The sequence below is a fragment of the Columba livia genome, chromosome 9 (assembly GCF_036013475.1).
Source record: "Columba livia isolate bColLiv1 breed racing homer chromosome 9, bColLiv1.pat.W.v2, whole genome shotgun sequence".
Taxonomy (NCBI): Eukaryota; Metazoa; Chordata; class Aves; order Columbiformes; family Columbidae; genus Columba; species Columba livia.
This window is the reverse complement of record NC_088610.1, coordinates 1,130,173-1,156,146: the sequence shown is the minus strand read 5'-3', so window position 1 is coordinate 1,156,146 and position 25,974 is coordinate 1,130,173. Positions and strand designations below refer to the sequence as shown.

General features: G+C 44.0%; 1 protein-coding gene across 14 annotated transcripts in view; it reads left to right on the top strand.

The window, feature by feature from the left end:
• PLCH1 (phospholipase C eta 1) overlaps positions 1-25,974 on the top strand; it is an 87,722-nt gene that overhangs the window by 35,794 nt on the left and 25,954 nt on the right. For 9 of the 14 annotated variants that reach the window (XM_065073371.1, XM_065073363.1, XM_065073359.1 and 6 more), the window contains 12 exons: positions 592-762; positions 6,845-6,938; positions 9,208-9,411; positions 10,926-11,046; positions 12,535-12,706; positions 14,986-15,093; positions 17,098-17,259; positions 19,714-19,785; positions 22,902-22,996; positions 23,696-23,796; positions 25,142-25,321; positions 25,407-25,514. In XM_065073371.1, coding sequence (XP_064929443.1) covers positions 592-762; positions 6,845-6,938; positions 9,208-9,411; positions 10,926-11,046; positions 12,535-12,706; positions 14,986-15,093; positions 17,098-17,259; positions 19,714-19,785; positions 22,902-22,996; positions 23,696-23,796; positions 25,142-25,321; positions 25,407-25,514 — 1,588 coding nt within the window. The remainder of the gene's footprint in view (positions 1-591; positions 763-6,844; positions 6,939-9,207; positions 9,412-10,925; positions 11,047-12,534; positions 12,707-14,985; positions 15,094-17,097; positions 17,260-19,713; positions 19,786-22,901; positions 22,997-23,695; positions 23,797-25,141; positions 25,322-25,406; positions 25,515-25,974) is intronic. The other 5 variants (XM_065073368.1, XM_065073360.1, XM_065073367.1 and 2 more) reach the window with 1 other exon arrangement.

The following is a 25,974-nucleotide window of genomic DNA, read 5'->3' as shown; positions in this document are numbered from 1 at the left end:
AACATGCGTTAAGTACTTTTTTCTTCTCTTCCTACCTCTGAGGATAAAAATCTGCCATCAAGGCTGGAGCTATTTGGTGTATGCTTGGGTGTGGAGTCTTATTGCTGCTGCAGACTCGTCCCCCCACCGAGTGCTGACAGGGGCTGAGAGTCGTGCCACTTGAATTAATGGAAATGCAACACTGATGTCATCCCGAGTCTTTTAAAATGTCAAACTCTCCTGTTAGAGCAAGCCATGAGGTCAAATTATTATGTTCCTTGCTATGTTTTAATCCAGGATAACTGCAGGGCATACAGGAGAGTAACAGAGGTCAGAATAAAGCCCAGGGTGAGCCTCTTTACAGGGAAACAAATTTAAAACTAAAGACAGAGTTGAGACTTTCATAGAGAACCTGTGTCTCTAGAGTTTTCACAAAAATAGGCAGTAGATCATATTATAACGTTGCAGTTATTTTAGCACACTAGGGTTTGAGTCTGAATGGAGTCTTGCAGATTAGAACTAATTAAATTTCTGTGTACGTAAGTTGTGTTGTGCTTTGTTCCCTGAACTCACCTGTGTTCAGCAGCTTACCTGAGTGTCTTTGCCTCTTAGGAAGCAGACACAGACGAGAACCAAGGAACCCTAAACTTTGAAGAGTTTTCCGTGTTTTACAAGATGATGTCCTTGCGTCGAGATCTCTACTTACTGCTCTTAAGCTACAGTGACAAGAAGGATCACCTCACTGTGGAAGAACTCGCTCAGTTTCTAAAGGTGGAACAGAAGGTATGGGAATGCAATGCATCCATATTTAGGTACATATAAATATGTTCAAATAGAGGGAAAGGATTGGATGGGATGTTGGTACTTCCAGGAGATGCCTTTCAGGAGTGAAGGTCTTGGCAGATAATACTCTAAACTAGGATGATAGGTGATATATTTTAAAGCTAGAAACACATGACGAAATAAGAGGAGGGAACTATTTCTGATTATCTACAAATGGTATGCCTGTGCACGGCTTAATGCAGCAACGCGTCAAGATGAATCGTGGGGCTTGCATATCCTTTCCTGTAAGCAAAATTTAATCCTACAATATTGTTACATATCCCTGGAGTTCCCAAGTATCAATAGTAGTAGTAATTATAAGGACTGCTGCTTTAATTATTAAGACAGCAGTTTAAATATTGGCAAATAACTGCCTAAATATGGCCTGAATATTGATTTAAGTTTTAAGATTACACTGCTGTGACAGAATGCAAAGATGGGCATCGCACCAACCTGGCCGAGAAGGAGGTGTCCAGGGTTCCATCCTGTTTTCCCCTTCTGTCTTCTTTCCCAGTTTTTCTTGAGGAAAGTCAGTTTTCCAGGTGTTCCTCGCAGATGTGTGAGACTCGCGCAAAGAAAATTTTGCATCCGAAGGTTGAATTTCTGTCTGAAGCTCCTCAGAGAGAATCTGTTGTGAGAGATGGGGCTCAGGGAACCACAGGAACGGACAAACAAACAAAATCATAAGTAACTTAAGAGGCAAAGTTGAGTCAAGATCAGAGATTTTCCTTTGATGTGCTTATGAACAAAGCTTTTTGAACAGAAATATCTGTAGCCATTCCTAAGTATGTTGCTTCAGTGGAGATTTTCATGCTCATCTTGAAAGAGACCAAATTACTACCAAGCTGGTCTGTGGAACCCCTGGACAGAACTTGTACGCTGGACAGTGAGGAGCACGGAAGGAACCTTGTCATCCCTAGGACGCGTTTGCTTCTGGCAGCTGGTCCTGGGTGCTTTGCTCGCCCTGTGCAGCCTTGCAGAGTATTGTTCCAAAACAGCCTCACACAAACGAGCACTAACATCCCAACCTGCTCGAGCTTCCTGGGGGCAGCTGCGGTGTCTTGCCTCAATCGCTGGATAACCTCCCGTGCCGTTCTGGGATCCCGCCTGCGCTGACTGCTTTTCCTCAGCTAGCCCCAGCAAGAGATATCAGCAGTCTGTGCTGTTTCGCTGAGTTTCCCTCATTGTGGCAATTCCCTGGTGTGGACATCTCCCCAGCACAAACACATCCCTGATCTCACCGCGGTAGCCCCAACACACACATTCTTACAAGCAGTCTGTCCCTGGCAATTCTGCTATTTACAACTTGAAAGCACAAAATGTTTTTGTCTTTTTTCCCTTTATGCTGGTGCCCGAAGTCCTCTGAGCTCGCAGCCTTTCCTTGTTTCCTTTCTAATGACTGCCTTGTCTTTGGTGCCATTCAGTGGAGCACCCTCGACAGCAGCCACGGTGCGGCTGACACTGAGAAGGCCCCAGGGAGGGCACGGGCATGGAGATGCTAAAGTGCCCAGGAAGAGCTGAAGAGCCGTGGTACGAGAGGGCACTCGGGGACCTGGAGCAGGAAGAAAACCACGTGAAAGAGGCAGAAGAGCTGTCTTTGTGGGTGCACAAGGATGTTATGAAACTACTGATGTGGCGGAAAAACAAGTTGACTGTCAAGTCTGGCGTACTGCACCCTCTTCTGCCTACACACGACTCAAAATGTTGAATGCAGACAGGACTATCGGTTATAAATGCTCTGTCCAACGTTATTGTTTGTGTTTGGAATAAAAGCGTGATCTCCTGTAGATGAACCTCTCGGCAGTGTAGCTTAGAAGCACATTGCACTTCCTTTGCCTCTTCTCTCTGGGGTTCACGCTGCCCAGCATTAACAGTGTTAGAGCAGCTATATCCTGGGATGTTTTTGAAACACAGGTGTGACAACAATGTCCTCAGGTATGCCAAGGCTGCCTCCAAAAGCTGGACATGGTTCAAATCGTAATGCAGCTCTCCAGTGCCTTCGACCAAACAGCATTTTGGTTTTGCTTTTGTCTGGCTGCTTGGAAATGTGCGGACAGTCTGTCCAACTCCATCTGCTACTCTTTTGGCAAGACTGTTAAATATTCTGCAGCCTGAGGACAGAACAAAAGGGGTTTGGGTTTATTGGTAACTTGCTGAGCTGGCTTCTCTTTTTTTACGTCACCCTAGAGCTTGCGAGTCAGATTATTTCCACTTAGGTGCAGTTAAACTTGGCTCACTGCTGTTGGGATTGCAATTATATGGCTTCAGGTGTCAGAAGAACAGAAATTAGGCTGCTTTCCTGGAATGACTGTGGTCCTGCAGTCCGCCTGGCACAAGTGGCTGTGAGGGAGGCCCATCCCTGGGTGTCCGGTCACATCTGGGTGTCCGGTCACATCTGTACACCTGAGGGTTGTCCCTGCGTGAGTGCCCTCTGTTAATAAACCAGCAGCAGTGTCTGGGCTGGTCCTCCCAGCAACTGCATCCGTATCGCATCAGGTGTTTTTAGTTCAGTTATAGCAGAGACCTTTTTGACACTTGGGCTGGTAGTTTTATGCGGTTGTGAGGCTGATTTGGTGTTAGAAACCTGAAATGTTTAGTTTTGGTTTTCTGAGGGCAAGGTTTCCCATGTGCCTGCTTGTCACCTGCTGCCTTGCCATGGATCAGTTACTTTGCAATTCAGTTTTCATCTGTTCTGAGGAAGAACCCACTGAGATCTCGCCCCGGCAGCGTCCTCCATGTGCTCCAGGATGGTGCTGCGGTGTTGTGTGACATGTCCTGTTGTCCTCCTGAGTGACAGGAACCAGATGAAATGCTGATGCTGTGCTGCCCTATCGGTACCACACCAGTATCTTCTAAGACAGCTGCTGCCCTACACAGCCCAAATGAAACTGTGGGCAAAAAATAATGCCTCTGCTCGCTTTAATTGGACTGGAGAGGAAGTGATTTTGTAACAATTACACAGTCGGAATGTGCACATGTAATTATATAAAGCTTTTTCTTAATTATTCACTATGGGCTAGTGCATTTTGAGTTAAACCTCCTTGAAGAGAGTAAGTGTAGTCTTATGATTTGTCTGCACTAATTATACAGAGTTGCAGGAATAACTAGTGATGCGGTGAATAGTGAAAATGTGACCAGAAGTGGGGATTAAGTACACTTTGAGAAAATGAATGTTTTGAAACAACTGTACCTGCTCCTTTGGGAGAAGTTACAAAGGATATATTGAGACGGTATATGCCGGGGCACGTTGGTGATGCTGGGCTATGATCTGAGACAGTGTGTACTGAATGATACCGGGAACCACTATCCCAAAAGGAGTAGGAAATTTTAGGAATGTCAGCATTAGTTCATGGACTTTGAAAAGAGGAGAGACTGTGGAACTTGTTAATATGGGAGAAGGAAGACAATACCGGGTCATCGTGCCTGGTCACCCCTTGCTGCCTTCCACAAAGACCTGTGTGCTCTCAGCTGGAAAGCGAGCTCGCGCCCTCCTCCCTCGCTCAGCCTTCCACAAAAGGATAAGCAATACACTGATTTATGTGATGACTCAGTATGTCGTGACATTCTACATTGACATCTGAAATTGGAAGAATGTCTTTGCTTTGATTGTTTGTATTTTGGTTTTTCTTATAGAATGATCAACTGTGAATAACTAAAGCCTAAACAATCAGAGCACTGTTGACACAAGTGGGTTGGCATCATGTCTAGGAACACCTGACATTAGCATTGCGCTTTTCTAACTTCTCCTGCCTTTTTCTAACTTCTGTAATACTTTATTTTCTATTATTTGCTTTCCAATGAGAATGGGCAATGAGAACGATTCCCATTCTTGGCTTGTGGGCCTGTGGAGAAGAGGGTTCTCCTGTTACCCGGCTCTGTGCTGCAGCTTCACGTGGCATCGGATTTTTGGCAATAGATTTGCCTGAGCTGCTTCCAAGGAGACTGGTGAAATCAAAAGTGGTTTCCTCCCTCTTTCTCCTACTGAAGATTAGGGCTAACATTGCCTTTTTCTAGGACCTTATCTTAGAAAAATTAATTGCTAGTTCATTTACCTAAAAACCAAGGTCTTACCAGTTATTCAAAGGCTGCATCAAAGTTAAAGCTTTGCATCAGGAATATAGAAAGTAATCCCATATCTAAGAAATTCTGGAAGCTCTGCTATCGCACATCTCTAGTAATCCAAGTATCTAAATATTCAGCCATCAACCATGATCATTACTATCGATATTATTTCTGGTGAAATACTTTAAAGCTAAGGAAAACAAATTTATATTACTAGCCAAAGTCATAATTTCTCCTAAGCTACAGTTAAAAAGCACAAATCAGTGGACTTTTCCCTGGCAGATGCAGCTTTGGATTAGATGAGACATTTTTGTTCCTAGAGCACACGAGTGGCAGCAAGGAGCCGTGGGGGATAATGAACAAGTGAATTCTGGCCAGCTCGCGCTGAGGAGGGCCGGCCATGGGCAGTGTGTGCAATCAACAGCAGCATCCACTTGACCTAGGATCATCGGGTGTTGTCTCTACTGGATTGTTGTCGTTTCTGTTATCCCGTGTAGTTCCTGCAGGTGTCCATTGGCTTAGCTGGAAGATCTAAACAAAGTGTTTGGAGAAGGAAAGGGCCCAGCCATGCAGGAGAGCAGAGGGAAGGGTCAAGGGGAGAAAGGCTGGGAAATGTCTCCAGGTTTTACAGCTTGTCACCATAGGAGCTGAGCTGCTCACTTGCCTTCTGTCACTGTACTTCTAACACTGACTTGTTTAATTTTTCCCCTCCTCTGGTAATGTTTCATATCGAGGCCATAGTGTTCTGGGTGTTATGAGATATGGTCAGTCATGGCACCCACATTTCTAAGGAGTTCCGCGCTTGGCAGGATCAGGCCCTTGGAGAAGATCAGGTCAAGAGTCTCAACGTACTTTTAGATTTCCGTAGAGCCGGATGCTGATGCTGGGAATACCGAGCTATGGGAAGTAATGGAAAGCACGAATACATCAAAGGCTACAGACACGACAGAGTAAATGGAATTGTTTTCACCATCTGAAGGAGCAATGCATTAGCAAGAGAGCAGTTTGCAGAGGGACGGTTTTCAGATTTAAAGGATAACTATTGTGTAATGTGCAGGCTGACCTCCCTCCCTCCCGCGTCTGCCTGCAGCAGTGGTGTCAGCGGGGGTGACACCGCGAGAGGGACCTGCTTGCTCCTTTGTTGTGCGCCCCGCGTGCCGGGCTGCTGGAGCTGACTGACAGAGGATGCAGGGTGCAAACCGTAGACGCAGCCACGGTGCGGATAAGCTGCCAAGGGTTTTAGTGTCGCCGCTAAATGAAATACACCCAGTCTGAGTTCTTCTCACTTTGCTTCTCTACAACTTACGGGAGCAGTGCGGTAGGGAAATGATGGAAGCTACTTTTTACCTTTAATTTTAGAGGAAATAAGAGTGTGTGGTGATACTCTGGCCCCACTAGTCAGCTAGGACTTAATTGTGGGCTCGTTGAAGCTGAGGACAAAACTGATGTGTTTCAGAAGAACTGCTGTTTTTCATTTCAGAATCTAATTACTTATCTCATAGGCTGTATATTACAGTGAACTCTCTGGGAAGTAATGAAATCACAGAACTGGAAAATGCATGAAAATGAAATCAAACTCTGCCAAAGCTTTTGGCATGTTTAAGTAGATTATATTGAAGAATATAACTTTGCACTTCTCATTTCAGCACTATTGCCTAGTGCAACCATTATTAAATATGATTAGCAGTTAATTTTCATCTTTAAACTAAAATGACCCAGCTTTCAAGTGATTGCTGCCTCTCACTCCTGTTCTTCCTCTTGAAGGTGAGAGTCATGTGGCTTGTGCAGCACTGACAAAAATGACATCAAAATCTTGCAGTCCTTGTTACAGCAGTGTCACTGATTGGGTTCAGTCAAATATGAACAGGACTATGTTTGATCATAAGGTTTTTCAGCTGGACCCAGAAGCCTAAAGTAGATTTTGACATGTGGGTGACGTGGTAGAAAAATCACGTGCACCAACACTGTTGTTTTTGTGCAGATGAACAATGTGACACCGGAATATTGTCTTGACATCATACAGAAGTTTGAAGTATCAGAAGAAAACAAGAAGCAAAATGTTCTTGGGATTGAAGGTAAAGTTTTCTGTTTTGGAATTAGTTTTTTTCTTATAGTGGAATAGAAAAACTTCAGCAGTGTTTTGGAGCAGCTTGTAATACTTGACTGTGATTGAAGGTTACACAGAAGATCAGCAGCCAGTAGCGTAGGTGTGTTTTTGTGAGACATGGGAGAGAGTAGAGACGAGAGTAGGTGGAGTGAATTAGCAGCTGGTGTTATCCAGCAATATATCAGCCGTCATACGCTACCGTGAATGCCTTAGGTCTGCGTGGATTTATTGCTAACTGTGTATTTGTAAAACACAACCGTAAAACATCCTATAGCGTGTATTTTATATTATAGCCTGTTCTAACTGAAGTAATAAAAGCAAAGTTTTCATTCTGCTCCGTCTCCGTAGACATAGAATTGCTCCTGTGCAGTCCTTTGATTTATGCTTATGTGACATAAAATATGGATAGTTGCATTTTCTTTGGGTTTTAATACCTTCTTTGCTTTCTTTGCTAAAGCATTTGTCGATGGTATATTTATCCAGAATCCAGCTTAGTATCAAACCAAGATTTGAACTGGATCAAACCAGATGAGATGCTGCGGTGTGTTAATAGCTTTCCTGAAGCAGCATAATTTACATGGTGATTTTGAGGGGGGGAAGGAGAAATCTTCTTTCTCTGCATGGTGCTTCAGCCCTGTGTACCCCCAGATCTTCAACGAGCTTCTGGTGCAGCCCTGGGCCCTGCACTTAGACTCAAATAAGGAAAGCAAAGCGGACGAGCCATGACATCTAGAAAAAGACTTCTGGAAGCATTTCTGTTCCTTTTAATCTTACTGCTGTTGCCTTTGTGTTCGAGTTCCTTTCAGGGCTGGTATTATTTGCCCTGTCCTTTGGAAATATTTTGTTTCTTATTCTCAAAAGAGATGTTTTTAAAACTATCTGTTCAATGCTGATCTCATTTATAGCGACATAAATCAGGTACAGCCTTCTCACATAAACTTGCAGCACCGAGAGAACTGTAAGCTAGGGCTGCCACAGCAGCACGGAGCCCGGGCAGACCTGCAGACTCCCAAACCTGGACTCCTGCAGCGCCGTATCCTCCATCTCTCTGCTGCCCGGTGTTTGAGGGCTTTCCTCTGCCTCCTCTTATTTACAAGACGTCTCGCTTGTGACAGAGCAGAACGGGGCAGCTCTGAGCTGTTCCCGTCGGGAAGGCCGGGCTGAGGTTCCCTCCCTCCTGCCCAGCCGTGTTCCTCCGAGCAGGTCACTCGCCCTCCCAGGCACAATTCAGCACCCCAGGAAATGCGGACTGATGCCGCTGAAGCGTTTCACCCAATTTCTCTGTTACACCAATGCTTTAAAAGAATCAAGAGGGGTAAGGGGATACTGGGTTAAGACGGCGACAGGTTTGCTAACAGTACTGACTCGTGGTTTAGCTGCGTGCTGTCTGTTCGCAGCAGCATCTAGATGAGACAACTTTTATCTCATGGAATGATTGTGAGGGAGGATATTTTCTTGCACTGATTCTAACAAAAAACCAATAACACCTTCTGTTCCGCTTGTTAGCGGAGCGGTTTTGTCTGCACTGCAGAAGGCAGTTTGAGCACGCTTGTCTTGGTCTGTGCCCTGGGACTGGCGCAGGGAGTTCTCTAGGGTTTCAAAGAATTTTTGCATGTGCGTTTTGGTCATTTGCCCCTTTTGAGGGTCTGAACGAAACACGGATCTGAAAGCAGGTTGGGCAGTGGCTGTGTTGATCTGTGGGCTGTTTCAGTCTTCTTGTATAGCTGCTGTTTGTTGCTTTTATGCTTCTTTTAGAATCCTACTTTCTTTTTTTGCTATTGGTTGTTAATAATTAATTTCTGAGGAGGCTTAGCTCAATATCATGTAATGCAAATGCTTGAGATTTTTTTCTCTTTGGAAGTGATAAGTGTGTGTCTCTAGATTACATTCTTCTCTAGCTCAAAGCTGTTTGAAAATTGTCTGAGAACAAGGGTTGCACCTTGGGAATGCAACGTTCTCTAAGGTGTCAGAGCTCGCATCGTCTCCAGAGAGCGATACCTGTGTGTGCCAGCAGTGGACTCGGGCCGTGTAGCTGCTGCGGTTTGCAGCCAAGCCACACACAGCGCTTAGTGTGCTGGAAACAGGGTGCGGGAGGACGGGTCCCTGCTGTGTCCCTGCTGCACCTGAAACACGAGTTAGCACTGAGAAACATAAACAGAGGAAGATGTTAGAGTGCAAATGATTTGCATGGTAAGATATACTGCATCTACAGCAAAAATGTTTCTGTTTTTCCCAAGGTTTCACCAACTTCATGCGCAGTCCTGCGTGTGATATATTTAATCCGCTGCACTGCGAAGTGCATCAGGACATGGACCAGCCCCTTTGTAACTACTTCATTGCTTCGTCTCACAACACGTACCTGACAGGAGACCAGCTGCTGTCCCAGTCCAGAGTGGAGATGTACGCGCGGGTGCTGCAGGATGGTTGCCGATGTATTGAAGGTATATTTTTCATCTGATTTGCTGGTTGTGAGAAGTATGATGGATATTTCTTTTGAACACAAAGCCAGTGGCAAACTCAAAGCGCTGATTAACTTCACTAGTAAACTCCTGTTTTCTAGCATCCTAAACGGGAATTTTTCTGTTGGGAATGACCATTCAGCCAAACTTCCCAGGCACCCCTGTTTTCTCCTGCCTGCTGCTCCGTTGTTACACTTTTCTCAGCCAGTGCAAGTTTTCCATTTTCCATTCCGTGTTTACATGAAGCATTTTTTTGCTGCACAAGCCCCATTGAGGCAAAGGACAGAGACGTGTTTGGGGCCCTGCAGTTCTACTCTGCAGTTCCCCAGACTGGAGGTTCCTGCTTCCCAGGAGCGATTCCTGAGAGAGAGCTAAGACCTTTTTCTCTCACAAGCTGAATGGGAAAGCAGGTGGTTGCATAGGCAGCTCCTCCAGATGCAAAGGGAAGATGAAAAGTGCCCATAGGAGGAGGACAGGTGAGCAAATAGCGCCTTCCGTCAGCACGGCTCAGGATCGAGTGCTGGCACTGCCTCGCAGCTGAGGAACTTGGCTTGGCTCTGCCACAGCACAGGGCTGGGATGATGTTTCGTCGGCTGGATGCTGGTGGAAAGAAACCAGATGCTGTTTGTCCGATAGCGTTGGATTTTGTTTAAGCTCTGCATGATTTAAATAATAACAGAACGTTAGTATTTTTCTTTTCAAGATTCTGGGTGTAATAAAGTCTTTGGACGAATTTAAACCCAATATTAAATTTTGATGACTAGTATTACAAAACTTATCTCTAGAAGAACAATCTGTTAATCTGAATTTAAAAATTAATTAGAGAAAATGAACTTGAGAAAACTGGGTGTTCTACCACTACTTTCCCCTCTGTAGGAAAGTTCACCAAAGCGCACAGTCGCGTGTTGTTTTGCTTGACCTCAAAACTATTGCAGATGCCATCCAGCCTAGGTGACAGCTCTTTAGCTTCTTTTTGTGAAGCTTTTAACTTCCTGTGGAGGCAACAGTAGCGACAAGTTTGGTTTAAATCCAGGTTAGAGTAGTTCATTCAGAAAAGTATTACCGTCCTAGTCCATTCAGCATGGGATGGATTTGATGCTCCTCCTGCTCTAGTCAGTTATAAAACTACAAGTTTAATTGGGAGTGGAAAAAATCTAAGTTGTTTTTAAATGGTTTGTTTCCGGAAGCAGAAGACACTTTTCCAAGAGATAGCTATAAACATTATTTGACCTATTAGACCTTCATAATTTTATATGTGAGGGAAAAAACTCAGTTTCGTATAAGAGGAAAAAACACTTTTGGGTTGCAGGTTTCTCATTTGCTGTACAAAAAGAGTGAGTTGTTAGTCTGAACTCAATTGGTAGGTCATAACTGAATGAAGCTGGTTGACTCCTTCATGGCTGGGTGGTGGGTGTGAGTTCTGCTGGCAAGCAAGAGCAGCAGGAACCTCTGAGGTCACGGGCGTCTCTTAATGCGTTGCCTTTGTGTCTTAACAGTGGATTGCTGGGACGGGCCGGATGGAGAGCCGGTGGTGCACCACGGCTATACTCTGACTTCTAAAATACTCTTCCGTGATGTGGCAGAAACCATCAATAAATACGCCTTCATCAAAAACGAGTAAGTGTAGAGTCACTTCGAAGCTACACCTCTCTGTTCTGAGTAGCCATGTCAAAATCAACAGTTGGCATCAGGAGGTACCTATGTTCCTTTAAACACATGGAGAAATTATAAAGTTGACTCTATTCCCCTGTTCATTGCCTGAGTCATATTTATTGTTCAGCTGCATGAGCTCTTTTCATCAATCAAATTAGAAATTTCAGCCTAAGTTAGAAAGGCCTTTCATGCATTGTAAACACAGTAATATTTTGAACAGACTGAGACTGTTGAATATCTACAGATTATTTTGGTCCTTTGTTTGAACAGAACTTTCCACTCATATCCACAGGGAAATTCTACTTTAAAATCAATACCGTCATATTCTCTGCCTGAGGAAAATGCTTTATTTCAGCAGGAAAATTGCAAAGCTGTCTCATGTGCAATGTGAGGAAATAAAGACAGACTTTTGGTGTAATGTTCAAATTCTGTTTTGTTTGCCATGCAACTATATAAGGGTTTATTATGAAGATCATGGAATTTAACCATATATATGCAAGTCTCCAATCATGAATGGGTATATAGAGTTTTGAGTAGTTTAGAGAGAATAAAGGGAAAATGCTTGCTTCTCTTTAGTTATTAAAAAAAAAAAAGGTGACCCAGCAATGGGCATGTGGAAAACAACCCCCCAAAATCCTGTGTCCAAGAGTTGGTTGTTGTTGGTTAGAAATAGGAGGTGGTAAATTCAGAACTGAAAGTCGTGGTTCTTCATTCGGGGTGTAGTTGGGCTCTGGGGTCCTTGCCGTAGGATTCTGGGGCTGCCAAGAATTTGGAAAACAACTGGGCACATCTGTGGGAGAAATAGACTGTCACATACAGAAACAATGCCTTTAGCTCAAGAAACTGGAGCTGTGAATTTGTGGAGCCTGGGAGAGTCTTCTGGAAAGTATTGCCAAATATTCTCCTTCTCCAGAGTCTGGCGACCTTCAGGGATTTGGCTTGGGTCACTGTAGCTGCACTCAGTAGGAAAAAGGCAAAGTGTTGATGCAGCTGTCGCTCTTCGCAAGATGAGCACAGAGGAGTCAGCGGTTCCTGCAAATGTGATTTCAGAACGCGTTTCTCCAGGAGCACCTTATGGAGACTTTGCATGGGCCTTGCAAAGGAATTGTGCAATTTCTGCTCAGCCGCATGGAACAACAAGGCTTTGCGCTGCTGCTGAGCTTTATTGCGCATTTCTCTGTGCCTCCTGCTCAGTGACCATCGGTTCCAAACGTTGTCACCCTGTGTGCTGGTGGGTTGGGCTGCAGGGAGAGGGCAGAGTCGCCTCGGGACTGAGGTTCTGCCCGAGCGCGGATGCGGAGTTCACGTGCGGAGCCCTTCCTCCCAGAGCAGGGTTGTTTCCACACTACTGACAATGCAAAAGCAAACTGCTTCAATCAGTTTACTGGTAAGCTGTGCAGGTTTTCTCTCTTAAAACACCGTTATGACAACGTCTGGGGGTTTTGTTTCTAGGTTTCCGGTGATACTGTCTATTGAAAACCATTGCAGTATTCAACAGCAGAAGAAGATCGCTCAGTACTTGAAGGAGATATTTGGTGACAAACTCGACTTGTCCTCTGTAATCACTGGAGATTCCAGACAGCTTCCGAGCCCTCAAAACTTGAAAGGGAAAATCCTAGTGAAGGTAACTGGCTACTGGCGGTGTGTTAAAAAAGCAGCAAAAGTCAGCATGTGATCTTTATCATAGATTCTCTTTGGAGAATCACTTGAGCAGTACCACATGGAATAGTACAGATGCACGGTGTTAAAATTCTGAGCTTTTTCTTTTGAGAACAGAAAAACACATCATTATGCAGGAACTGTGACACAGTTGCCTGAACCTGATACCTTATCTCTCTTTAATTTGTCTAATTTGTTAATAGTGGATATTGTTCTGTATGGTTCGTAAGCTTATAGTATCTAAACATTATCCTACAGTCCTTAGACAAAGTATTTTGGAGTAACATAAAAGTGTTTGAATGTTTCTTGCATTTTTGTGCCTTTGCCCTGGCCCCGCGATGAGCAGCAGTTCATGAAATGAAGGTTTTGCGGCTCAGGAGCTGTGCTGGTGCGGGAGCAGCCCCGAGGAGCCCCCAGGGCTCCGCACTCGGTGCCGTGTGCAGGACTGCTGGAGCCGCTCCGTGTAAACACGCTGGCTCTGAAAGGAATTTCAAAGACCAATCTGGATATAAGAAGAAAGAAAAGCAAGGCAGACATTTGAGAGGATGATTAATCGTCTTGTGGCTTATTGGGTTGTCTAATTTACTTTGACACATGGGGCAATTAATTCGCTGTGAGCTCTTTACACATTGTTTCCCCTCTCTATCCTCTGTATCAAGCTGGCCACAAGGACTCACAATTTTAGTTTGTTGCGAGCATATTTCAATGTATAGTACAGAGCTGACTCTGAATTAGAAAACCTTTGGGTGCTTGGCTGTGATTTTGAATTTCACTGAATAACTTGTGTACCTGCTGCTTAATGAACTAAGCAGCAGGTAGGGGTGGTGGTTTAGTGTCTTGTGTTAATCATGCGACAAAACCCAGCAAACCTGCCTTGAAATATTGTGTCAATGCACAAAAGGTGGGAGAACTTGGGTACTGTGAAGTTCTTAAGTGAATTTTTAAGCAGGTCTTCCCAGCACATTTGAGTTGTAATTTCAATTTGATTCTTCAGCCACCGGTGCTGAAGTGTGGAGCTGGTTCAGAATGAGAAATGCTATTTTACACATCACAGTATCTTTTCACAAGGCCCTGTCTCCCATCTCCTGTTCAATGGAAGCAGCACTGTTAGAAAAGGTAAAATCATTTTTAGGAACCAGTGTCTTGTTGAGAAGTAAGCCACTTTCTCATCTTTTTGCTGTTATTTCACTCTGTTTTATACGTTTGAAACACAGGATTGATGCATTAGCCAAACAATTTCAAGTGACGGCATAATTTTCACTTTGCTAGTGTATATGAAGAGTAATTCTAATAATAGTCATGCATTTAAGCCACCATGAAGGTGCCAGTGTGAAGTGAATTTGGCCCAGTAATTAGCAGGACAGCATTATTAATTTCAAAATGCAGTCTACAAATCAATCCTCTTAATTTCTGGAGAAATCTGGATGCAATTCTTATTTACCTGTGTCACTGATGAAACAGGTAGACTGCAAATACTTCTGCAGCCAGTGTACGGAAGTAATGACACAAAAGTTTGAGAGGTGATTTATTAAGCAGCAAACGGTAAAGCAAGAGACAATGCCAGAAGTGACGGCTTGGGAGGTGCAAGGCTGGTCCCAGCAAAGCCCAGCTAGAGCTGGGGACCATCCTCCTCCTCCTGCGGCAGCAGATGGGAGCAGACACCTGCAGAGCATCTCTGTGGTTTTGTGTTGGGCATTGCTGGATCAACGGGAGAATTCAAGATAAGAATTCAAGATAAAAGTTCTGAAAAGGATAATTGACCTGTCTTTTTTAACAGAAGTAGCCAATAAGCTCTGTTTGATGCTCGCCACTCTAATCAGATGTTGGAAACTAGACATGGAATTAAAGTAGTTCCTTTCTAATGTAGGTATATGACGTTCACAGTACTGGATTAGCAACTAATTTTGGATTGCTGCCTGCAGCCTTGCATGAGCATGCAATATTAAACCAGGCTTTGCTGCTTCCTTCACCTTGGTGGCTGCGTGCAGGGAGTTCTTCTGCGCCTGTATTTTCCACTCTAATGAAGAGCCATAACTAGATCTCAGCTTCTGATTTCTGGAGTTTTAAGTATACAGCGGTCTGCTTGCTTAGGGGAAAGCCTGAAATACCTGGGAGTCAACAAAAACCAAGTCTTTTGGAGACTTGCTGGCTTGTCTCAGAGCTGGTATGCTTTTTTTGAAAGAGCTTGCAAAGATCTTGTTCACATTAAAACATTTATTGTGAATGTTTTTCTCCTCACTGTAGGGTAAGAAGTTGCCACAGAGTCTTGGAGCAGATGCTGAGGAAGGAGAAGTTTCAGATGAGGATAGTGCTGATGAGATTGAAGATGACTGCAAATTGAAGCCCTGCTATGTATGTGCATATACACGGTTCCCAGAACTGTTGCATCTCTACCTTTCTTACGTGCATACCCCATAATCCTACTTACAGTTGTTGGCAGATGAGGGCGTTTAACTTTGGTCTCTAAGTCTGGTCTTTAACATACAGAACTTCCACATTTAGATATGGAATGCCACCGTTTGGAAATGAACACTTTGTCATTTATATCACATAAATGACAAGTTTAAGTACTCCAAGTATACTGAACTGGAAACATTGATGCCAGCACAATAAGCGTGCCAGGCTTTTCGCAGCTACAAATGTCTATTACTCAAAGCAATGGCACGATGGAATTGCTACACGATTTCTAGATGAAAATTATGAAAGGACACATACAAATGACAAAAACTTGAGGTGTAAAACATTATTTTCTGTCCTCGTTTATTTTATGACACTGAAGATCACTTTCTAGTCCCTTTATTCTTTAAGTCCTTGTTTATTTTTCTGCTGTTAATTTTATTAATGCATGTTTTTGCTAACAACAGAAGCTGATGTGCAATGCTAATACACATCGTGCAGCAGGTGCTTGTTTCGAGTCAGGAGGCAGCCTTGCTTCCCCAGTTACAACTTTTGAACAAAGTAGATACTATCTAGGGAGACGCAGAAAGAACAGATCAAATTCCAATTAATATTTAACAAGTATAATATTTATCTCCACTTTTGAATGTAGCCCAGTCAGTTTACCTTGCTGCCACATAGAAACACCTGTCTGTAGTTCTCATTAATTGGTTTTGGTTTACATATTGAGCTTTTAATTTGTCTGTATCATTTCTGCCTGCTATTGGCAGTTGAAGGTTTTTCAGAATAGCTCGGGATTTGCTTTACAGGTGACACAGGTCCCCATCTGCCCTGGTTCAGAGAATTGTATGTTGGTGCTGGTTCTTCTACCACGATGCTGCTGAAGTTGTACTGTCAGCGGCATCTTTTTGCAGATTGAAGTACAGCACGCAGAAAAGCTGATTTCATTTCCACTCCCTCTTAGATAAACCCCCTTTATGCTACTGGACAGAATCATGATTAATTAATTTCTTCATTATTTAGAGGTTAGATTGCACTTGGATTTCCTTCAGCTCCTGTGTTCCACAAGACAGTCTCGTACAGAACAGCCTTGCAGTGAACACTTGAAGCACAGGATAAAATCAGCTTGCTTAGTGACTCAGAATGTTATATTCCTGTTAGTATTTACTACAGAACTGGAAATAATTGGCATTAACTAATTTATGAGGAAGCTTGAAGACTCCCAATCCCATAAATCTTTAGGCGTATGGTGTGTTTAAGTACAGATACAAAGTTCCATAGGTGTAAGTTCAGGGGGAAAAGATGTATTGAATGAACATAGCTCTAATTATGGGTATAGTAAGGTGAGATAAGATTGCTCAGCCACTTCTGAACCAGCAAAATGCCTGATTCGTTGTTACGTGCTGTGCAATAGGAGTGGTCTGTGCAGCCCACATGTACTTCACTAACATGGCTTCAGCGCTGCTGATGAGATGATGCTTTCTTTAATAGAAAGGCCCACGACAAAATTTGGCAATTTCTATAACCAATGCAAAACACAGTGTGTGTCTTGCCATGTGGAGCAGGAATCTAGCGATGCTGAGGCTGGCTGATATTTTGCAGGACGTACGTAAGTGCATTAGCTGGGAATTCACACTGTCTGCCCAAAGAGAAGGTCGGACCTGGGGCTGCTTTGGAACAAAGAGCTCCCACCAGGGGCAGCTTCTGGGGCAGCCACGTGCTGGACGGTGCTGGGGGAGGCAGCGTAAATGGTGTCACGATGGCCAAAGAGGAAAGAAAATGGAAGTGGCAGTAAAAGCCACTGTCAGAAGAGGCAAAATCAGGTAGGATTATGCAAGAACCTTTTCTTGCACAGAGAAAGGAAATGTCAGGAGTGCTGCATGGCCTGAAGCATTTGTCCTCAGACTGTCCCAGCAGTGAGGGATGTAATAATCTACTTTATTTCTTCATGTCTTTCAGAGTAATGGTGCAACCGAGCACCAGGTGGAATCTTTTATAAGAACAAAACTAGAATCTCTGATAAAAGAATCCCAAATCAGGGACAAGGAAGATCCTGACAGCTTCACTGTGAGAGCGCTGCTGAAGGCAACTCATGAGGGTTTGAACGTTAACCTGAAACAGGTACATGGGTTTTCCCCTTCGCGTGCTCTGTTGAGTGTTCAGCAGTGCGATGTGTGGTGCACATTTTTCAGATGAGAAAGCTGATAACTTAGGAACAACTTTTAAGAGTTTGTTAGTACCAATAGTTGTAAGCAAGTACCAATGTTGCAAGCATGGCATCAAGCAGTTTGGTTTGTGTCTAGGTTTTTGGGGAAAGATCCTTTTTCTGTTGCCTTAGTCCTATCAAGACTGGCCGTGACAACTGAGAGCGTTGTCTGCCTGTAGTGCTGGTGGTTGTTTTGTGCAGCAACAAAACATGGGATTTTACTGCCCTGAGTAAGGTTCTGCTTTTTTGTGCCTAGACTATTTTATATCAAGAATGGTATGTTTATTTTCCTTTTTAATATTAAACTGTTTTTGTAAAACAGTCAAATATATTGTAATTTAGAGTACATCAGTAGGCAGTACCTTGAATCCATGGGTACCGTACTTTGACCTCAGCCAGATGCGAACCTCAGTGTTGCTAAATTACAGACTGAACTGTTCTGGGTTAGAGTCTCTACTCTGTAACCGCTGTAGCCTTAAAGGTCAAATACACGTAGCTCTACTTTCCACACATCTTCCCACTCTGGGGGGTTTATTTAGTTCTTACCAATCTCATCCTCCAAAGCTGGACCTATAGGAGTTTTGCCTGAATCCAGGCTTGACTACAGAAAACATAACTGTCTTGTGCTGGTGCTGGAGACGTGTGGTCGCAGTGGTGTTGTGGTGGGAGGAGGCTGTAAAATGCGAAGGATGGAGCTATGTGACCCAACAGAGGGGCTGTTTCCAGCCGCGGCCGTGCAGGGAGAACAGGCCGCTTGCTGATCCCTTGGGCCTTCCTGAGGTCCGGAAAGTGGGATTTCACCGAGCAAACTGCCCGTGTTGGTAAATATGATCAGATATGAGCCATTTCAATATTAGTTTGTGTTAGAATAATTACATTTGCTATGTTCTCTGATATCTGGAAAATGATTGGCCCCTAGATAGGATTTGAATGGGTAGGAGTTTTGTTCAAAGAATGCAAATTTCCGTAAGATGCTGGTGTTGGATATGATGCCCAGGATTACCCATTACTTGTCAGGGATGTGACCAGAATACTGAAAATATTTCAGTAATGCAAATGCATTATTCAAACGTCTGTCAGATAATAATATTCAATGATAGAATTTTCTAATGAACTTAATTTAAATAATTAAGGGACACTCAGATCTCTCCCCTTGCTGCAGCAGTCCTGTGTGAAGACTGATGGGATGTCAGTGTTGTTTTCTGGGGTCTTAAAGCAGTATAGAGTTGAACAATTAGTAATAATAAATTAAAACAACTGGAAGATTAATTTATAGCAACTGTTGACCTAGATGGGAGACAACTAAATGATTAAGCCTCGTGATGGTTCAGTAATTCTGTAACTCATTAGCCAGCTCTTTTCTAGCAGTTACAGTATCATTAATGTACCAGAAAGGGATCTGTTGGGAAATTTTTCTGTGTTGCTGGTGAAATCTCATTTTCCTTTACTTTGTTACTGATATGCCTTTCATTTCTCAAAGACTTGCTATTATTGAAGAAAAAGGCATTCACAATGCAAGTTTATGTACCAATCTCTATTAATAATCAAGTGGGATTTTGGGGGCCAAGGGAGCCCAGCGGCGTGTCCGGCACTGTCACTCAGGCCTGGTACTGGGTTAGATTTGCTGTTAAACTGTCGCCTCGTGCTCTTATCAGAGAGAGAAAAGTACTTTATCTGCTAAGGTTTCCTTCTGCGCTTTACAGAGACTTTCAGGCTGAGTTAGGAACAAATCTTTGTCTTTGCTAGAGCTGAGGAAACCATCTAGTGCCTTTATTGTTACGACAGCCAGAAGTGAATTCCAGCTCAGCACTGACCAGGGAATACCCGGAGTTCATAGGACTTGCCAAAAGGCTGGGGGGATGCTCTTCAGCACCTTTCTGTCTTTGGTTTGCTCTTTAGAAGATGAAGGGCTGTGTTTTTGCGATAGGAAAAGCTCAATGCTGCCAGGAGTTCCCTGATGTCTAGGGGCATGGCTATAAATGTGAAGCTCTGACTTTAGGCTGCGTGGAAAAAGTCCACATTTATGTGTTAGGAGATGTTATCTTCCCCTTTTCCTTTGTGGCTCTTTGCAAGTACACTTCCAAGGCTTGTGTTTGTTGCTGCTTGCCTGGTTTTGCTAGACTCTTTTCTACATGGTTGATGTCTTGAGTGTTAATGTTCATATTTTTTCTTATTCTTAAAAGATTGCTAAGCTATCAAGTATATAAAGAAATTAGAAAAATCCTGTAAGGAAACTTTGGATTTCAATTTATGATTCAAGATGAGTATGTTGTATTTAGATTTTAACTCACTTCTATTCTGTAGCAGACTCTTTAAAGATACTTCTGAAGGTATCTAGTTACACTTTTTATTGCAATTTCTCCACGCAGAACCTGGACACAAAAGAAGGTGGAAAAAAGTCTCACAGTCGATCATTAATGGGCAACTTCGGTAAACACAAAGTAAGTAAAATGAGAGCCTTGGTTTGCTGTTGAGATACAGGGTATGTTTTATCGCTTGAGATGCCTGGTGAGTGTGGGGGCATGAGGAAAGACTATGTGATTGCCCTTGCTGTATGTATTGCTGCCCAGAGGAATATTAGCTGCTAGCAGTATGGAGAACCCTTTAAAGATGATCCTGACCAAAAAGGTCATCTTTACTAGTGATGTCAAATTGCTGATTTTCTGATCAAACCTGCAGCAGAGTGATGGAGATGACCCCCCTGGCATCTTCTTGTTTTCCAGAGCTCTGTCCACACAGCTGACAGAGTTTGTTCCACTCGGGCTCCAGCTTTAGTGTTCCATACCCTGGGCGGTGCTGTGCAGCGTGGTCTGCCGCTGTATTTCTGTTTGCTTTAAGGGGCACTGTGACTGAGTGCTGGCTCTGGGCTCCTGCTTTGTCAAAACGTGTTCTCTTCTGATCGATTCATGGTTTTCCATATAGTATTTGTACGTTAGTGTAGCTGCTAGGTCAAATTGTCTGCTGCTTCGCTGGGTCTTCACTGTGGAGGCTCTATTGAACCAAACAAGAGCTAATATCATTCCTACGAGCGTGTGGTTTCGTTTTACAGCTGGACAGACAGCAGCTGCCAAAAGGGACAGTGCACCCGTGTTCCTTCCCGTTCCCACGTCCTGACAAATGTGGCCCAGTCATCCACCTCCCCTGTTCCCACACTCCCACGGTGCCTCCAGGCTTGGGTTTATTGAACGTGTAGCCTCAGCACGAGCTGATGGAACTGGAAGCTTCCTTCCTCCCAGACTCAATTAGCAGATAGTGAGTAAATAAATCAGCAGACGGGCTTGTTGTGAGAGGCATGTGGCAGGTCTGCAGCTGGGTCGCTGCCACCAGCGGCATCCTCTGGCCCAGCCCGCGGGGTGCCCGTGTCCATGCGGACGCTGCAGCCGAGCAGGAAGCACTTTCTGTCACTGATAAACTGAGCAGCCATTTAGGAAAACCAGCAATTATGAGATACATCATAGAGCTTCATCAGCCACCAGCTCATCTGCCCTGAAGCCAGCCAGGAGCCATCAAAAATTCTCTAGGCAGACAGTACCAGGACTCATGTTTACGCTTGGATTATAAGCTTACATGAGTGTTGTGGTTGAGATGGACAAACGACATACACCAAGTTCTTCCAGGATGAAAGTAGTAGATGCCATTTATTGCCACAGGTGCATTTTTATACAGTTTTACCAATTCATGTGTCTCTTCATTATTGGTTACGAGTTACAGCAGTAACATCTCACTGGCTAATTTTGCTATCATCAATGTTACTCTTCTACTCCCTTCTCTCTCACGGGTACATCCTTAACATCTTCGGATACTCCTTTACTCCCATCTTTCTCATGGGTAGGCCTTCATATCTTCAAGGCTAATTTCTCTTCCCATGCCTTCCGTCAGGGAATCCACGGACCCACTGTAGTCCCCCACAATTCTCTCTTTTTGTTTTTGTGCTAAAAAAATTGCCTTCATTGTCTGCTGCACATCAGGTTGAAGTGGTTGCATTTCTTTCAGCAGCTTGAGCTAAGTGCACGTTACTCAGTGCGTGGTGAGATCTGCAAGTACCCGTTGTGCACAAGAGTGGGCACTTCACACTGTAACTGATGCGCACTGGTGGGAAAACAAATGCCACACAATGAGATGTCACAGGCAAAAGTCAACCACTAAAAGCTGCTGGGAACACTGAGGGCTGGAAAGTGTGTCAATAATTTAATTGCTTCAACTAGTTATCCTGATGGCTGTAGCAGGTTGGAAAGCCCACTTGTATCATCTCTGCTGAAAAAAAACAAGACAGTATATATAGATTTTTTTAAAGTAATGATTGTATTGTAGACTGAGGCAACAGGAACGTCCAGTAACTTCACTCCTACGCTTTTCCAGCTAAAGGGATGCCTGGGAAGGGTGGTTACTATTGATATTTTTGCGTTCAGAATTATCCACCCAGGGATATTGATCTGTGATGTTTTCAGCCAGCTCTTGTACCAAATGTATCCATGTATAAACTCTTTCGAAACTGCCCATGGAGGGACAAAGCCACCAAGGCTGGCAATTCCTGCACGGTAACTGCAGGAAACACCCGCAGTGCAGACCTACACCTTCCAAAACTGAGCCATGCAAATGATTCCCAGTATAGTCAACTTTATTTCAGCACTAAACATGGCAAACTAAATGATGTACGTGATTGGTGCATCCCAGCAGGGGGAAAGAAAACTGTGCTCAATTAGCCATGTGAGCAAAAGGAGCTCTCAGTTATACTGTTAATTACCTCTTGATGAGAAGGGAATTAAAGAAACTCTCACTTGAAGCTATAGTGAGTGTTACAAAAGATGGAATGTTGTTGAAATTGGAAACTGTATTAAATAATTGGTGCTTATGAAAAAAGATGCTTTTGAGATTGTAATGTTTTTATCATAGCTATGTTCTTTACACTGTAATAATAACTTGAACGCTCTGGTGTGTGGCTCAAAAGGCCACAGAAAGGTGATGCTTGAAAATTTTGCCCGGACTCTGTTCTCAACTTCATGAATTTGTTGTATTTTCTAAACTGGGGGGAAGAATAGTAGGTGGAAGCAATGCACTGTACATTTAGATCCTACTGTGTGTCACTGTTTATTAAATACGATACTGTCTATTAGAATTTCAGCAGGAGCAGTGCCCGGTGCACTGGAGACAGTGGAGCGACGTTGTCCTCTCGCGTCAGGAGGGGGAAGGGGCAGGGAGCTGCACCGCACGCAGTGACGTGCAATGCACTGGCCGCTTTGCAGAAATAGCTTTCTTCAGGCCTGGCTTTGTGTGCTGACCAGCAGATAAACCTGCTCCGTGGCCGCAGTCTCGGAGTCAGCCGCAGTGAGCTGAGGGCACAGACGCTTTGCTTGCATTCCTTCTCCATACGAATGGAAATGTTGACATAGCACCCCAGGTTTTGTGCTGTCAAACCCCCAGGAATCATCCTGCATCCTTGCAGGACCCTGGTCCTGTGCCGTAAACCTGCTGCCCCTCGCCCAGTTAATTGCAGTAATGTGAATTTATCAAACCACCCCATAACCCAACCCGGCTCTGCTTGGTTCTTTCCCAACAGAAAGCTGTGAAGGCGACATCCAAATACCACAGCGCGTCGGATGATGAAGAAAACCAGCACAACCCCCCTGGGAGGGAAACGGGGCAGCTCCACAGGTGAGCTCTGGATCACCATGGGTTCACAGCTCAGTCCAAGCCAGAGCCGTGTTACTACTACCAATATTTACATGTTATTGCCTCAAGAAAATCTGCTCTTAAGAGCAGCTCATTTGTGACACTGCTGTTGGGGTGTATTTTGCTGTGACTGCTGCAGCCTGGTATTTTGATTGTGTAGGTTTCCACAGGCTGCAAATAGCAATTACCCTTAAACTGAAAAGAAATGTGATAGTAGTACTCTTCTAATGGGAAAATGCCAATCTACATTTTGCATGCTGTAAATAGCGCTCAGAGAAAACTGGTTAGGCTAAAAAAGGGTACATCACAGCCCAGCCAGCTTTATTACATCTGAGAATGCAAAGAAAAAGCAATCCAAAAAGTGCCATTGAGAATGCATTTGTTGTCACTTAAACGCCCCATTTTTAGACACAGTTCAGAGCCGTCTGTCTTCTTTTTGTTGAGAAGAGCAATGGTGCAGCTATTTCATTATGTTTTAAATAAAAATATTGTTTGCACAGTGTGGCTATAGAGGCGCAAGGGGGAACGGTCATTTGGGAGCCCCCTCTGAGGAGGTTTGCACCATGTGGCTCCCTGTTCATGGTTGTTTGTTTCCTTGTTGATGAAAAGAACAGAAAGGGGGGGATTGAAATATGCTTTAAACATTCAAAAATTCCCGCTTTGTTTTATGTATTAACTCAGCAGGCTGGCTCGTCGAAGGAAGACGGTGAAGCTGTGCCGAGCCCTGTCTGACCTGGTGGTGTACACCAACTCTGTGGCCGCGCAGGACATCGTGGATGACGGTAAGGCTGCCGGCACCTCGCTCACCCCTGCCTTTTCACTTTTCTTTTTGAAAGGAAACATGTCTCTGTTCTCAAGCTCTCCTGTGTTTTTCAAAGGTGTTTTAAAAGCCGAGCAGTTAGTTACTTGTCCCATTTACTTAAATACGGAGAAAGAGTAAAGCACCACCTTTTAATTCCCTAAGAAATAGCCTTTCCCTTGGTTTGTTATGGCATTCCTGGTTTAGTAGCAATTTTAAAAATGAAGCTCTTTCAGGAGAACCCTTTTCTGGTTTCACAGTTTTATGGAGTTTGTCATCATCTTTTAACACTAGCCATTTTAAGTAGCATTTAGTAATGTTATAGATTTGAATTGTGATAAATAGATGTGTTACTTATTCAGAGAGTGTGCAGTTGTTTCACTGACTGTGTTAGAGGCAAAATGGAAACCGAGAAGGTTGCAGAGGGATTTGTAGAAAAGGTCATCAAACGTATGTGAACAAACTGTGCGTGAAATTCTGTGCTTCCTGTAAAATGAATTCCTAATTTGATAGAATTCAACGGGACAAATAGAGGGTGGAAGCAAGGTGGTGAAACAGTCCAGGAAATGCTGCAAGAGCATGGCCTCGTGGAGTTCCAGTCTCGCTGTTCTGAGCTGAGACAGTTCAGCTCTCCGGCAGGTCCAGGTGCAGTTTGGTTCGGTGGTGCTGCTGAACCCACCTGTTGTGTCGGGGCCCTCTGGAAAGGAGGGGCGGCTCAGCAGAGCTCAGTTCTACAGCTGCCTTTCCTCTAGAGCCGGGCTTTCCTGAGCCCAGCTCAGAGGTGCTGCAGTTGAGTTGGTCTGGGTGATCCCCCAAAGTTGGGCGCTCTTGCCTCAGAAACTCTTCTGGTCAGGTTTTTTCTCAGAGAGAAGACTTATGAATTGGAAAAGGTAGTTTGGATTATTTATTATTATTCTTTAGAGAAAGGATGAGCTTGCAGAAACTCTGTGAGAAGGAAAGGAGTTGACTGCAGCTATTAACGTGTTACAAGGACAAGAGCAAAAGCAGAGCCCAGCGTGGCCTGTCCTTCGCCCATCTGTAAGCTCTTCAGTAAATGGTTTTGATCATGCTGCCGTTTGCAGATTTCTCTGTAGATTCCTCATAGCAACCGTGTCTGGGGTTCTGCAGGAGACAAGGCCCTAGCAATTAGCTTGAGCTCTTGCTTGGCTCTCCTTTTAAGTCTGGAAACTTGAGGGTAGAGCAAAAGATCCTCCTGGGAGGGGAAACTCACGCCCTTCGGTTGTGCAACGTATGTGATTCACATGTGACAAAACAAAATCTGTCATTGTAGCTTTGTAACTCGTTTGTGGATTTACCGATACCCGCAGGATCGACAGGGAACGTGCTGTCGTTCAGTGAAACGAGAGCCCACCAGGCCGTGCAGCAGAAGGCCGAGCAGTTCATGCTGTACAACCAGAAACAGCTGACAAGGGTCTATCCCTCCGCTTATCGCATCGACTCCAGCAACTTCAATCCTCTACCGTACTGGAACGTTGGCTGCCAGTTAGGTAGGTGTTCTGTGAGTATCTTACTCCTGCATTGTGGTGTATGTGCTAAGTAAATATCTTACATCCGAGTCTTCTCTTTCGACAGTGGCACTGAACTACCAATCTGAGGGACGGGTGATGCAATTAAATGATGCAAAATTTAGGGTAAATGGCAACTGTGGTTATGTCCTCAAACCTCAGCAGATGTGCAAAGGTAATGTCCCACTATGCATTTATTACTGTAGGCATCAAGCCTTTCAGAAAGCCTCTCCATGGTGAAGTTACCAAGGCACAAGAAAGAAAAATAAGAACATATGTAGAATCATGTTTCCATATATTTGTAAGCTTATTTTACTTCAGAATTCATATATATTTTTCCTCAGAAAATGGTGTGTAACTTTCAGGCTGTGTAAATACCAGCACAGACGATGTTCTTAGGGATGTGGTTTAGAGGTGGACTTGACAGCATTAGGTTAACTGTTGGAATTGATGATCTTAAAGGTCTTTTCCAACCACGATGTTTCTATGATTCTGCACAATCTCTTGCTGTTATTATAGACATACTTCGAGGGCTCCATCTTAATATGTGTTTAAAAAAAGGCTGTCCTAGGGTAGCCAGCTGCAAGCAAGAAGCTATATGCATTTTGGTGGGTGATATTTATTGTGTGTATCTT